The sequence below is a fragment of the Pararge aegeria genome, chromosome 26 (genome assembly GCF_905163445.1).
Source record: "Pararge aegeria chromosome 26, ilParAegt1.1, whole genome shotgun sequence".
In the NCBI taxonomy this organism is placed as follows: Eukaryota; Metazoa; Arthropoda; class Insecta; order Lepidoptera; family Nymphalidae; genus Pararge; species Pararge aegeria.
This window is the reverse complement of record NC_053205.1, coordinates 8,028,007-8,043,962: the sequence shown is the minus strand read 5'-3', so window position 1 is coordinate 8,043,962 and position 15,956 is coordinate 8,028,007. Positions and strand designations below refer to the sequence as shown.

The 15,956-nt window shown below is 38.1% G+C and overlaps 1 protein-coding gene across 1 annotated transcript in view; it reads right to left on the bottom strand.

Annotated features, from left to right (window-relative positions):
* Positions 1-15,956, bottom strand: part of LOC120635204 (glutamate receptor ionotropic, kainate 2) — an 83,492-nt gene that overhangs the window by 17,262 nt on the left and 50,274 nt on the right. The window contains exons 4-12 of the mRNA XM_039906143.1: positions 10,596-10,727; positions 10,126-10,257; positions 8,102-8,265; positions 7,775-7,828; positions 6,276-6,437; positions 5,579-5,722; positions 3,753-3,965; positions 2,249-2,452; positions 535-639 (exon numbers count right to left, since the gene is read on the bottom strand). Of these exons, the coding sequence (XP_039762077.1) occupies positions 535-639; positions 2,249-2,452; positions 3,753-3,965; positions 5,579-5,722; positions 6,276-6,437; positions 7,775-7,828; positions 8,102-8,265; positions 10,126-10,257; positions 10,596-10,727 (1,310 nt within the window). The remainder of the gene's footprint in view (positions 1-534; positions 640-2,248; positions 2,453-3,752; positions 3,966-5,578; positions 5,723-6,275; positions 6,438-7,774; positions 7,829-8,101; positions 8,266-10,125; positions 10,258-10,595; positions 10,728-15,956) is intronic.

The window sequence follows — 15,956 nt, the reverse complement described above, 5'->3', positions numbered from 1 at the left end:
GTCTCTCGAAATGCAAGTTCTAATAATTGGTATTTAAAACAGCCATTAAAAAGTAACAGCTAACGCCCTCTACCATCTAGTAGCGTAATGTTTTCTGTGGAATTTGTTAGGAACGCGAACGCCATAGGTTTTTTACATTTGGGTCTAGATGGCGCTGTAGTAATTAGTAATAAATTAGTAAAAAATCTTATTTTTTATAGTGAAAATTGGAATAATCTTTTCAAATTAGTGTATTGTCATCGGTCCTCGATATGTCTACAAAGTTTGAAAGAAATCTGATCGTTTAAAGTGGGTCAAAATCGCGCCCAAAGAAGTCGGTTACAAACATACATACAAGTGAAGCTAATATAAAGCGTGTAAAAATTAATTAACACCTATGTAAACATGTTGCATGTACCATTTTCAAGCAAAATAAAAATTGATTGATTGGTTGATTCCTTGTATGCTCCCTTAGCTAGGTGTTATTGAGGCGGAATTTGGTTTATAAATATCATCACGAAGTACATAAGATAAACAGTTGCTGGTTCATCTTACCTTAAACAAAATCCCGATGCCCAAATTCATGAATGGCTTCGTAAAATCTATTACAGCTTCCCGAGCGAAGTTTATTGTCATTGATGCGACGGCTATGTCGGCTTTCTAGAAAAAAGAATGAGTTTTTTTCTTATCTCTAAATATGTATATTAGCGAGAAACAGAAACCTTTGTAAGAGAGAGTCGTTTTTCCCTCACGGACCTCCGTAAGTGAGACTGCTACTTATCTATACCTCTATAAGCGACAGTCGAGCAAGCAATATTCGACAAAATTTATGAGTCAGAGAAAAACATTCAAAATACAAAAACAGAAACCCAAACGAAATTCACGGATTTTTTAAATGTAAATAAGTTCTAAATAAAATAAAATTACATAGTGCATGAATGTCTTGTTATTGCTGCGTACCTACATTAGCGAGAAACTATGCACAAGGTATGCAGATGCTATAAAATGAAGAAAATCTCCAGTACGAGTTATAAATACTTAAGGATAGGCTTTTTATAACTCTTACAATGCCTATCCTTAAGTTTTTTATAACTCTTACAATGCCTATCCTTAAGTTTTTTATAACTCTTACTGGAAGTTTTCTTCGTTTTTTATCATCTGCATACTCTGTGCATACCCTCTATGCACGCCACTGAGTGAACTAGCTTCTGTCCACGTCTGCGTGTACTTTGAATTGGGTCTAAAGTTTCGCTCGTTAACAATTTTCAATTTTTCCTCGGGAATTATTTAAGGAATCGCGATAAAAGGTAGCTATCTATGTTCTTTTCCATGGCAATGGCTACGTGCATGCCAAATTTCATCCAAATCCGTTCTGGCTTTTTTGCGTGATTGAGTAACAAACATCCACACCTTCACATTTATGGTATCAGAAGGATAATGTATAAATTATTTTTATTAAAAAAAAATCAACTTCAACAAACGTGGAGACTGTTCTCTGGATTTGTTTAGTTTTAATTTATTTGCCTCTAATGATTTTTTCCTTTTATTGTTGCAATTTTGTTTAATTATTAATAATCTTGTACCTATATATATTTTGTCACTGATTTTATATTGTGGTTATACTTAGATTGTTTTTTTTTCATTTTTAATTTTATACTTATCTTTATATATATATATTTCTTGTGTGCGTGTGTATGTCACTGAACTCCTCCTAAACGGCTGGACCGATTTGAATTAATTTTTCGGTATGCGTTTGGGTGGCACCCGGGATGGTTTAGATTCACAAATCAGCCCGACAGATGGCGCTGGGGTCAGCTAGTTTAATAATATAATTGTACGCCCGGCTGTGGGCATACTGTTTTGAATACTTTTCTAGGCCTTGTCAACTGCCTTTCTATGTGTAAACAGTAAACAATAAAATTATATTCTATTCTATTCATACGCCCAAAAAAAAATTTGCAACTATGGGTTACATTATTATTGTTTTTTTTAATGACAGCTCGACCGATTGCGATATAGTTTAAATGGGACCGAAAATGATTTTTCAGATCGCTACAGCCGTCTGCGACTAATTGGGTAACATACATAAAAAGAGAGATTCAAACGAATAGAGAACCTCTCATTTTTGAAGTCGGTTAAAAAGAAGCAGTCTTAGTCTGGTTAGCCCTTCAACCTCCCTTTAAGGGTGGCCGAATTCGATCTCCAGCACGCCTCTACCTTTCCAGAGTAATGTGCGTTTTAATCCGCAGTCTTTGTAAAAACCACTCACTTGGTCCATCAGCTCCTTGACGATCCCATTCCACTGGCCGGTGTCAGGGTCCCATGCTCCGTACATGTTGTCCGGGACCAGTCTCAGCCTGTAGTGAAAGCCTGCCCGGGCCGCCACCCTGGCGAGCAGGTCTATGCAGAAGCCCTCGAACCTTGCGTTGCCTTGGAGATTCCAGCCTTCCTTCACCATCACGTAAGGCTTTTCCTGGACAGGAAAAGTGTTCGCAATGAACGACTATAGATGCTTACAACACGTAAGCATCTATAGTCGTTCATCGGTCAGTCGGCTAGCAAGGAGACAAAATTTTTATCCCCCGATAATATCCCCAGACAGTGGATAAGATTAACGTGTCCACATGATAAAACACGGGAACGTGGAATAGGAGAACTTAACCCTCGTTTTATTATTACACATATATCATTTGAATATTATTTCCACTCGTGCGCCAGTGCTCCGAGAGTTGATAAAGCTGTGGGAGAAGATACATTTATGTCTTTCACCAGGGACATAATTGTCTCCTGGCCAATTATTTCCTCCTCCAATTATCTCACCGGAGAGAGGACATAAATTTATCTTCTCCCTTCCCTTCTAAGTGGAAATGATATCCAAATGATATTTGTGTGATAATAAAACGGCGGTATATATATACAGTCAAACCTGGGTAAGTGAGAACTGGATAAGTGAGAAAACTCTATAAGTGAGAGTAATAGCCAGGACCCGTGATTTTAAGCTCCCAAAACCTCTATTAGCGAGAAACAGAAACCTTTGTAAGAGAGAGTGGTTTTTCCCTCACGGACCTCCTTAATTGTGACTGCTACTTATCTATACCTCTATAAGCGACAGTCGAGCAAGCAATATTCGACAAAATGAGTTAGAGAAAAACATTCAAAATACAAAAACAGAAACCCAAACGAAATTCACGGATTTTTTTAAATGTAAATAAGTTCTAAATAAAATAAAATTACATAGTGCATGAATATGTTTTGTTATTGCTGCGTACCTCTATAAGAGAGAAACGCTACCCATGTACCTGCATTAGCGAGAAACTCGGGTTAGTGAGAAACCTCTATAAGCGAGAGTGAGATTGTGCTCCCTTGAACTCTCGCTTATCCAGGTTTGACTGTATATGAACAATAGAAATAATAAAAAAATAAAGACTCATTCTGATGCTTTTCGTGGAACAGAGCAAATTAAGATTAATTTTAATTTTTCCATGTTTTGTGCATATTTGGGCGCTCAGAAAAGCATACTAAGAGAAGCAGAAATATTTATAACTCCTAGCATGGTTATCTATTGAAGTATAATAAGGTCTAGATACTTGAATGAATGAATATACTTCTATTGAACCACAAAAAGAACATAAAAAATAAATGTATAACAAACCAACGTATACAATTTGGCGAAAGCGATTCTTGTCCCTTTTTGCGTAAATATTTATCACAATGCATTCTTTATTTTTTTTGTTCTTAATTTAGGACACGGTATTCATCTGTAGGTCCCGTACCTCAACAGTAACCACAGTGAGGGTCACATTAGGGGGCGGGTCTCGCCTGTACGCCGCGGGGTCTGTGACCTGGAGACCATCTCCCGGCGCCCAGTGGCCAGCGAGCACTGCACCTCCCTGTTCACCTCCAGATAACCTCATCAGTTGGAGGTTGAAGGTGGTTCGGACGCCCTCGGTGAAGGAGATCGGGCCTGTTAAGCCATGAGCTTGTACCTGGGAAGTGAATCAAGGTAAACCTTTAGCATTATGGCGACCTTCCTGGCGCGGTTGCAAGCGCTACTGTCTTTTTAATAGGACGTCCCATGTTCGATCCCGGAGGGAAATTCAGGAACTAATAATTCCATAGAAAAATAACAAAAATTAAAAAAAAATGGACTGTAACAATATTAATATTAGAAGCAAAAATAAACTCGTTGTGCAGTTTACTAGGCTACACAAAATTGCAAATTCTTTCAAGGGCAATTGTACATTATTTTATAACCAAATTTCCAAATGAAATCTTTGAGATGTCTCTCAATAAGTTCAAAGTTTATATAAAACGTAAGCTTACAAAATCCTATTATAATATTAAGGATTACTTAAACGATAAAAAAGCTTGGGTGTGAATTGCTCTAGCTTCATAGCTTAATATAAATAAACTGTGAGATGGTGATAACAAAAAAAAAATACCCGGCTAAGTTTGTTGTGGGCTCTTCTTAGACCAGGGCGCGTTTGGAACCCTCCTAGCTTTAGGTTTAAGTTGACGAACGAAGTTATCACCATCCCCATACAATTATGTAAACATATATGAACGCTTCATAAGTGCCTGTGGTAGGCCTACATGAATAAAGAAATTTTGAATACACTCCTTAATTAACTAAGAAATACAAGGTTTCTTAGTTTAGCTTTTCTGAAGCTGAACTAAGAAGCTTGTAGTAAAATAATTAATTAAAGTGTCGTGGATGCCCCATCCTATTAAATAACTACATTGTTATACTTTTACAACATTAAGATTTTTTGGAAATAAACATTATTTATTATTATTTATTTTCTCTGGACTATATCATCATCATCACAACAACCGATAGACGTCCACTGCTGGATATAGGTCTTTTGTAGGGAGTTCCAAGTTCCACGATTCTGAGCCGCTTGGATCCAACGGCTACCTGCGACGCGCTTAATGTCGTCTGTCCACCTCGTTGGGGGTCGACCAACGCTGCGCTTACCAGTACGGGGCTGCCATTCCAGCACCTTGGGACCCCAACGTCCCTTAAAAACGTGTAATATGCATGTATGGCCCAATGTCTCAAGACAGATTGCCGAGTAACAGCAATAAAAGAAATGAGAAAAAAAAACTATCAGTCCATGTTTTTGTGTGTGTGCTATATTTAAAAACGTGTAATATGCATGTATGGCCCAATGTCTCAAGACAGATTGCCGAGTAACAGCAATAAAAGAAATGAGAAAAAAAAACTATCAGTCCACGTTTTTGTATGTTTGCTATATTTAAAAACTTGTAATATGCATGTATGGCCCGATGTCTCAAGACAGATTGCCGACTAACAGCAATAAAAGAAAAGAGAAAAAAAAAATGATATGCATGCTGTTAGTGCTCTTAATAAATACATAAAAAGAATTGTCAAATTCAAATTCAAATTCAAAATTCATTTATTTCAAGTAGGCCTAATTAATAAGCACTTATGAAACGTCAAGTCTGTTTGTAGTGACTCTACCACCGGTTCGGAAGGCAGATTCCACTGAGAAGAGCCGGCAAGAAACTCAGCAGATTGCTATTTTCCAACATCATTTCATAGTTGTGAGAGATGAGAGCGGAGTGTCTTATATACCTTGTTGATATTCTCCAAGAGTTCAAAGCCATGGTCGACATGGGCTTCGTTCTCGCACGACACGTTGTTAGTTTGCACGTCCTTCGTGGACGCGAGCGCCAACGCTAATACTTGCACTGCGTCGTATAACAACGCTGGTTCAGTCTGGAACAATTGACAATCACTTTTATTTCTTTTTGAAGTGAAACTTCTTTAGGCGCGACTGTGTAGTTTCCCCTATTTATAACTAATAATTTGGATTGGTCGTAAGTTTATGTATTGCCAGCTAGTGGCAAATATCATAAACAATTAGGATTGCTGATTAGGATGATCATTTATTAATTTTAATGAAGTCTCACACGTGCGTGGAATTTTATTGAAGGAAATAATTAATAATACACATGATGACAGCAACAAAGAATCGCTAAAATAGAAAATTTAACTAATAATATAATGTGATTTATGTATACCGAAAAACGTAGTTTTATTTTTGTTCGAATTGGGATTGGTATTTCATTCGTTTTAAATAAATAAAACTGAAATCCACCATAACAGGTGAAACACCAAAACCAAAAGGATACAAAAGTTACGTTTGACAGATTTACGTCTGTCGCAAGCCTTTTGTAAGATACGTAATCCCTCTGTCGTTCATCCGTTCGGGAAATTTGATGCCAACACACACAGACACACACACACTGCTTTTAGGCGAGGGTTTTACCTTAATATGTCCACCGCTGAGGATGGAAGCACCTATGGGATGAAACTTCTCCATCACCTGGAGAGCATCTTTCACTTTGTCCGAGTCCCGGTCCACCAGCCTCCAGCCGCTCATGTTGACGCGGTTGTAGAAGAAATCTTCCAGATCGAACAGTTCCATATCCTGTATTTTTTTAAGATTATATCAATTTACTAGCGATTCGTTTCGGGTTCATTAACATCATATCAACCCATTACAGGGCACAGGTCTCCTCCCACAATGAGAAGGGTTTAAGACCGTAGTCCACCACGCTGGCCCAGTGCGTATTGGTGGACTTCACACACCTTTGGGAACATTATGGAGAACTCTCATGCATGCAGGTTTCTCACGATTTTTTCCTTCACTATTGTAGCAAGTGATATTCGAATTGCTTAAAACGCGCATAACTTAGAAAAGGAGTTAGACTTCCGTGCTTGGATTCGAACTCGACCCCTCCAAAGTAAAGTTGAAGTCCTACCCTCTGGGATATCACCGCCCTCGGTTATTTTTTTTCCCTCGATCAAGTTGGTACTATAACTATTCATTCAAGATGTGATGTTCGTTATGACATTACGCACTGAGATAGTTTACATCCGGGCAGCCCTACGTTAAAAAACAAATAAAAAACCTGTGTGTACTTATGTACACGCGTTAGAAGTTATACTTCTTTGGCGTAACAAGATAAAAATCATTCCAAAAATTTTATCTTTCGCCTTATTCTACGTTTATAGAAAAACCGAATCTAACAATAGAAATAAGGATGTGTTTGAATTATGGAAAGTAAACCGTCAAACCTTTTTTAGAAAAACTAAAATGTTGACTACTGAGCTAACTTCATGGTGTCGGTTTTTTGTGACGGTGTGCGATATATCGCGTATCGTAAAAATTTACTCTCATTATTTTTCCATAACGCGCCAAAATAAGTATCACTTCAAAAACAGATACAGCCCTAACATCACATGCAAAATTAAAATCAAATGACACTTGTCACTTATTTAATCTATTATAAAGGTATGCTTCGCGTAGCGTTACTACGCTAACATAGTTAAATCTGCATAATGTTTGCGAAAGGTGCAGATGTTAAATAAAATTGTAAAATTGTGACGCATATAATTTAAATTAGATAAAAAAAAAAAATATGATGTGTTTTGTAAATATGAAAACCTGCATAGCAGCTTCATTTTTGTGCCTTTTGGAGTAGAGACTTTGGGACCGTGGGGTCCGGAGGCAAGAGAAGTATCGAAAAGTGTTATCGAGTCTACCGGTGTTCCTAGAGCGGGCAGTTACTTTGGCCAACGAATTAGTTTGGCCATCCAAAGGGGCAATGCTTCCAGCATCTTAGGACCTGTACCTTGCTGCGGTGGTCAGACGTTTTAGATTTTATTTAGTTTTAAATAGTTTATATTTATAAAAAAAATATTTTAAAGAATAAATAAATATTAATTGTTAAAAAAAAATTAGATAAAATAATTTATACTTACGAATGATGTAAAAATGTAATGATAATTTTCGTTGTTCATTTGCAGTTGTAGAATCTGTGAAAAATAATTTGATAATAAAAAGTGTTATAAGAATATCATCACATAACAACAATAGTCTAAAACAGTCGACCGCTGGGCTAAAGTGGCCATGGATCATGGTCAGTCCCGTCGTGACCACGATCCATGCAACTGGGTCGAAATATCGACATTCAAAATATTATCGTGGTATGTATCCGTTGATCTATGCTTAAGAAACATAAATTAGTAACCTAAGAAGAAAACTATTATTAGTCACTACAAAAAAACTAAAATTAGTTCAATACTTACAGCCCTGGACAGCAGTCTCAAGTGCTTGGGGTCGGTGTCTACGATTATATGTTGGATGTGCTGCGCTTTTAGCTGCGCAAGCGCACGCCTGTAGTCCCTTCCCTCGCACCGCACCGCATACATGTCGCGACCGTCTCTCGCCAGACGCACTATATTTAGTTCACCTGGAAATATTCAGTTTAGTTCGATTTAGTTTGTTTTAGTTCAGTTTTTACATCTCCTTCTTTGAGTCCTTCTGGTGGTGCACAGGGCCGTGACAACTTATTCCAGGATCCAGACCTATCCCGAGCTGCAGATTTAAACGTGGTCCAAGATAAATTGGAAGGCTTAATTTGCGCTTCCGCTAACTATGGGCTCTGAGTCACTCAGCGTGCGATGGAGAGAGCTATGCTTGGAGTATCTCTACGTGAATAAATCGGAAATGAGGAGATCCGTAGAAGAACTAGAGTTACCGACATAGCTCAGCGAGTCGCGAAGCTGAAGTGGCAATGGGCAGGGCACATAGCTCGGAGAACCGATGGACGTTGGGGTCTTAAGGTGCTGGTGGGCGACTCCGCACCGGTAAGCGCAGCGTAGGTCGGCCCCCAACGAGGTGGACAGATGACATCAGGCGAGTCGCTGGGAGCCGCTGGAGGCAAGCGGCCCAGAACCGTGTATTGTGGAACTCCCTACAAAAGACCTATGTCCAGCAGTGGACGTCGATTGGTTGACATGATGATGATGATGAATTTCCGCTTCCACACACCGGTACCATTTTGTCTTGAGCCTTCCACTTGCTACCGTTGAAATGCTTCTTGTTAAACACCGGGTAGCGGGCTAACCTGTTAGGGAGTATGGTAGTCATACCCCTTATCAGTTTTTGTGCAACATCGCACCGGAACACTAAATCGCTTAGCGGCACGTCTTTGTCGGTAGGGTGGTTACTAGCCACGGCCAAAGCCTCCCACCAGACCAGACCGGAGAAAATTTAGAAATTCCCAAATTCCTCCGCCGGGTATCAAAGTCAAATATTCCTTTATTCAAATGGGCACATAGATGGCACTTTTAATGCCTACATTACACGTAAAATATGACATAGAAGTGAGTTGATGGCGATAACTAAATTCGTTAACTTAAAACTAAAGCTACGAGGGTTCTAAACGCGCGCTGGTCTAAGAGGAAGCCCACAACAAACTTATCGCATCTGGGGCTTAAATTGACAGCGCTCACCGTTGCGCCCGGGAGATCGTCAAATCGGGGATTTCATCATCAGCAGCCCACAAGCGTCCACTGCTGAACATAGGCCTTTCCAAGAGCGCGCCACCACACACGGTCTTACGCCTTTCTCTTCCAGCCGCTTCCAGCCACCTTTTTAAGGTCATCTGTCCAGCGGGCTGGAGCTCGTCCCATACTGCGCTTACCGATTCGTGGTCTCCACTCCAGAAAGCGTCTCCCCAACGGCCTTCGGGCTTACGACAGACATGACCCGCCAACTTGCTTATCCTTTGAGCTATGTCAGTGACCTTGGTTCTCCTACGGATTTCGTTGTTGCGAATTTTGTCTCGAAGAGAGATTCCCAACATAGCTTGCTCCATAGCGCGTTGCACAACTTTAAATTTTTGGATCAGGTCGACTGTCAGTGTCCACGTTTTCGCTCCATATGTCATTACGGGCAGGATACACTCGTTGAAGACTTTCGTCTTTAGGCATTGGGGTATCGGCGAATTGAAGACTTGACGCAGTTTACCAATCGGAGACTTGCTCGCTTGCAATCAAAGAGTCTTTTTCGAGTATCAAAATAATTAAACATTAGAATAAAATGGATGTTATTCGCATTGTATCAAAGCTCAAATTTGGCTACAGTTCTTAAGCTAGGGAATCAATACAGCATTTGCGACTTTAAAACTAGTGCCGTTACGTCCATTGTGCTTTGCCAGTATAGAGTTTGATATGCAAAAACGACTCATCAATTACGAGCGAGCAAATCCCATTGTAGACCTAGAAATCACGTGTGCCCAATAAGAGAAAGCCTGATTTGAACTTACCGAACCCATAATCTTCGTAAATAATTCCCATTTTGGACCAGTTGAGGAAGGCAGTCAAGTCCTTAAACGCCTGGTCCATCAGCTCTCTCGAGGGATAAAGGTTCACCGTAAACGAGTCTGTGTTGTTGAGATCTGAGGAGAAGAGGCGTGGAGGATTTTAAAAAGAATTGAAATTATCAAGAACAGAGCTTTTTTATTTTTTATCGCACATTCTTAAATTGGGATAAAACTTTACGAACTGACCATGTACTAGCCGCTCACTTAATATTGGATGCACCCAATACGGCCTTTTTCTTTTGTTTTTTTTAAGGAGTAACCACAGTAACTAACACACACTTCTTCATGTTGCGGGTTCAAATCGCGCGATTCGTAAACGCGCGATTCCCGCATGTCTGAACTAGCTTAGAGGCTAACCTTCTTAACGCAATATGCAGTGCTAACTTTCTCTCTACCTCGAATTGATTACTTACTATCTATAAAGTGTGGTGCCACAGTCATGTAAGGCGCATGCAGCGATCGGCACATCGCTGTCAACGTTGAACCCAGCAGTGGGCCTGCGCTGCTGAATATAGCTATAGCACCCGACTTTATTTGCGTGCACGCTGGAACAGGATAAAATAATAAATCAGTAACATCATCATTATTATAAACCAAATACCGGCCCACTACAGGGCACGGGTCTCCTCCCACAATGAGAGGGGGGGAGGGGGGGGTTAGTCCACGCTGGCCCAGTGCGGATTGGTGGATTCCACACGCCTTTGAGAAGTAGAACTCTCAGGCATGCAGGTTTCCTCACGATGTTTTCCTTCACCGTTGAAGCAAGTGATATTTTAATTACTTAGAACTCTCATAACAATAAGAAAATATAATACGCAGAAATCGTAATTTGTAACTTTCTGTATATTTAATATTGATATCTCATGTAAGTTTTTTTTTTTGTTCAGGTTTTAACTATTTTATTATATAAAAGTGTAGAATACATAGTTACCAAATAAAAAAAAAAAATATATTATTTAGCTATAATTTATTTGTATACTATTTTTCAATTCGCAACAGTGAAAATATAAAAGAATAATGAAAATCACTGTTAAAAATTTATAAAAAAAAAATACACATAATGCGTATTAATATGTAAGTTTCTTTTTTTTTAGTTTAGCTTTCCATTATTCTGTTGGACAATAATGTAGATGTGTCATAGAAATTATAAAAGAATAATAAAAATCACTATTAAAAATTTATAAAAAAATAAATATACAAAATACGTATTAATATGTAAGTTTTTTTTTTATTCAGTTTAGTAATTATTCTGTTGTACAATAATGTAGATGGGTCATAGTTACCAAATAAAAAATATTATTATTATTGTTCATCCATCATTTATTTATATACTTTTTTTTAAATTCACAACAGTGAAATTATAAAGGAATAATAAAAAACATATTTAAAATTTATAAAAAAAACCCCATAATTATTTTTATTTTAACTTAAAAAAGTTAGAGATACGAATATAATACTGGGATACGAATTCGGCCCCCCCGAATGTAAATTTGAGCTCCTACCAACTTGGATATGACCGCTTCAAACCAGTACAATAGTTCCTTACTTGGCCAACTTGGTGGACTACGACCTACGCCCTACTCTCTCTACACACACAGGTCACTTCTCATTCTAAATATGACTTGTTTATTTTGCGTACTTTCATAGTTTGATGTCCTAAGGGATGTCCCAATAAATATATAAATTTAAGTGGGAAATTTAAAGAAATAGGTATACTAACTGTAGCTTCCCAATATATTTATAACAATATAGTATTTGTAAGACAACATATTAATCTTTATAAACAAAAGTGGATATAAACAGTCGACTTACAAGAAATGGTCGTAAATTAGTGACATCTGCACATCGTCTGCGAAAGGTACAGACGTCACTTGTGGGATTGAGTATACGCTTTTATAATATGATTCCTAAGGTAATTTTGGACCTACCAATGCATAAGTTTAAAGAATGCGTTACTGGTTACACATTTTATAACAGCGAGGTAACTATACAATTGATGAATTTTTGAATGACGAGGTTGCTTGGAAGCATCCGGCGCCGCTTTCATCTCTCACAAGATCGATGTCAAAATGTAAAATGTAAATTGTTGATGTTAGAAAAGAAAGGCTTCTTCTCGGTAGAATCTGCCTTCCGAACCGTTGGTAGTCACTACAAAAAAACAGGTTTGACGTTTCAAAAGTGCTTCTATTAGGCCTACTTGAAATAAATGAATTTTGAATTTTAAATAATCCCCTTCTACACGAACCTTTCGATAAGGGTATCTAAAATAACTTCATTATTTAATGCGAGGCTTTTAGATTAAATTAATTTATTATCTGCGTTACATCATATTGTATTGTGTTAAAGCGACTCCAATTAAATGTCGTAATACCATTACTTCGTGTTATTATTTGCCAAGCTCACTAGAATTATAATTCGATGTGAAAGCTTTCCTTGATTGATTAATTAATAACGAATTAAGACATATTGTAAGTGACATGTTAAGGCAACGCAATATTTGTTATACGTCACGCGATATGTAATATGCGTTATAATAATTTCGCGGATTGGGTAATAATTTAACCGGAAATTTTACTTTATTAGCCTTTCATACAAATGTGCTGATAATTCTTAATGAATAGTTTTGGTTAAAAAAATTAAGCTTAATTTGCTATACTCCGCGAAAAGCACGAGAATCTGTGTGGTGTAATTTATAATTACTGCTGGGTTCGATTCCCTCAACTGGAAAATGTTTGTGTGATGAAAATAAGTGTTTTTCAGTGTCTGGTGTGTTCATTAAAAAAAGTTCATCAGTCATCTCGGTACCCATAACACAAGCTACGATTAATTTAGGGCTAGATGGCGATGTGTGTATTTTCGTAGTATATTTATTTATTCTGTAGCTTTGTGGTCAAAGCGACACATTACTGCCCGTAGTAAGTTTTATTTCTGAACTAGCTGACCCTCGCAACGTCGTCTGCACCGAATCGGTTGTTAGAGGTTTTAATATCTTAAGAAGACCTAGAAACGAATTGCAGCGCTACCTACCAGGTCCAGTTTTACTTCCAAAGCATGTTACTCGCGGCCTGCTGCATTTTTCTTACTTTTTGCGTTTTTATGCCCGTCGTAACTAAGCGATAGGTTCAATTTGAACAATTTAAAAAGTAATTTGCAGGTATATAATCAAAATTAATATTTATAAAACTATTTATTTGGATAACTATTAATATCATGATAGGAATGTCAACATCTTACAATTATTCATATAGTTTTTTGAAAGAAAAATTATAAAAAAGTAGTTATTGTGACGTAACCATAACAGTTAGACATATAGCCTCGCGGATTCTTTTGTAGATAATCACGATTACTTTAAACATGTAGTACATTATATTTATGTATCGTCAACCATTTTCGCGGCGTACGCCAGTAAAACTCTAAATCGGCATGACATCTTTAGAAAACATCGTTATATTTCAGTCAATTTACAGAAAACCATTGTAAAATATACACTAAAACCATCCATCCATACTTAGATCCATCCATACATTCATCCTCACAAAATTTCGAATTTATAAAATCAGTAGGATGATACACATGCATTCGATCGTTGTACCATATGCCTTGCGACTTGCTGGTATCTGCGAAGAGTTATTTAAAAAATTCAAAATTCAAAATTCATTTATTTCAAGTAGGCCTAATATAAGCAGTTTTGAAACGTCAAGTCTGTCTGTTTGTAGTGATTCTACCACCGGTTCGGAAGGCAGATTCTACCGAGAAGAAGCCGGCAAGAAACTCAGCAGTTGCTCTTTTCCAACATCAACAATTTACATTTTGCATTTTAACATTCATTTTTCTATCTTGTGAGAGCTGAAAGCGGAGCCGGATGCTTCCAAGCAACCTTGTCATTAAAAAATTCATCAATTGTATAGTAACCTCGCTGTAATACATGTGTTTTAACAAATTCTTTAAACTTGTGCATTGGCAGGTCCAAAATAACCTTAGGAATCATATTATAAAAGCGTATACTCAATCCCACAAATGATCCCTGCACCTTACGCAGACGATATGCAGATGACACTAATTTATGACCATTTCTTGTAAGTCGACTGTTTACGACGTTATGTCCTTTATCTCCGACAATATTCATCAGATCGCACCAGCACGCACTTTTCTGAGTTATGTGCGTTATTACAAAAAATATCACTTGCTTCAACGGTGAGGAAACCGTCGTGCCCTCTGTTATCTATAATATTCTCAAAGGCGCGTTGAGTACGCAATATGGACACTACTTTCGGGGTGGCAAACTCTTATCCCAGCACGCATCTCTAACTTTTCTAAGTTATGTACGTGCTTAGCAATTAAAATATCACTTTCTTCAACGGTGAAGGAAAACATCGCGAGGAAACCTGCATGCCTGAGAGTTCTTCGTAATGTTCTCAAAGGTGTGTGACATTTTAATTCCTTAAAACGCACATAACTTAGAAAAATTGGAGGTGCGTGCTGGGATTCGAACTCGGCCCTTTAAAGTGAGGTCGAAGTCCCGCCCACTGGGTTATCATAGCTTCAATACTTGGCTATAACCGCTCAGTTTTATTAATTGAAAATAAATACCAACCTCACTTAGAATACAAATAAAAATCAGTTTTTTCGAATAAGAATCGTATATCGTCATCTTCACCATCATGTCAACCTATCGACGTCCACTGCTGAATAGGTCTTTTGTAGGGAGTTCCACAATACACGGTCCTGGGCCGCTTGCCTCCAGCGGCTCCCAGCGAATCGCCTGATGTCATCTGTCCACCTCGTTGGGGGCCGAACTACGCTGCATTTACCGGTGCGGGGTCGCCATTCCAGCACCTTAAGACCCCAACGTCCATCGGTTCTCCGAGCTATGTGCCCTGCCCTTGCCACTTCAGCTTCGCGACTCGCTGAGCTATGTCGGTAACTCTAGTTCTTCTATGGATCTCCTCATTTCTGATTTGATCACGTAGAGATAATCCTAGCTCTCTCCATCGCCCGCTGAGTAACTCTGAGCCTTCTTAAATAGTATACAGATCGTATATAGATAAATACAATACTTTAGCGATTCTTTCTTACTGTCATCATGTCCATTGTAATGGAGTAGGCCCTTGTAGTTGAACAAGTCTAGTCGGGAGGCGGAAGTAACCACCCCCGTCTACATTTCAATGAAGCGCGCTTTTTCAAGCCTGCGAAAATAGCTGAGGGCACTCGAATCAACCGCATCCGGTAGCCATATTGCGTTTCCGCCCGCTGCGTTCAGGAATATTTTATTTAAAAAAAATACATTTTCATTTTTTGTGCTGCGGGAATACGGCATACTCGTTTTGATTCGTATTTAAATAAGAGATTGTTTTTTCGCCGGATTTTTCGACGGTTACCAAATATGACCGCAGCTACGTCGACAGATTAGTATAGAGGGCGTTACTTTGCAGAATTCCACGATAATCAAACTAAAATACAACATATATTTTTAAGAAATTGTAAAAGACATTTTTTAGCTAAAAGTTCAAAAATGCCACTGTTTGATTAAGATTGTCTAAATATTTTTACATTAAGATTAAGTAGTTGAATAAATTTTTTCTTTTTTTTTTAAGATATAAACTTGCGAACCTGCCGTCCCCACCATAAACGCATAGTTTCTAAGGGGATGGATAATTATGTTGGAAAAATATTTGTTACTTTTATTTTGAACAATAAATAAAAAAAAAAAAAAAAAAAAAAAGAACTTAATCACTTAGCACAGATTTTTGACGACCTCCCTGGCGCAACGGTGA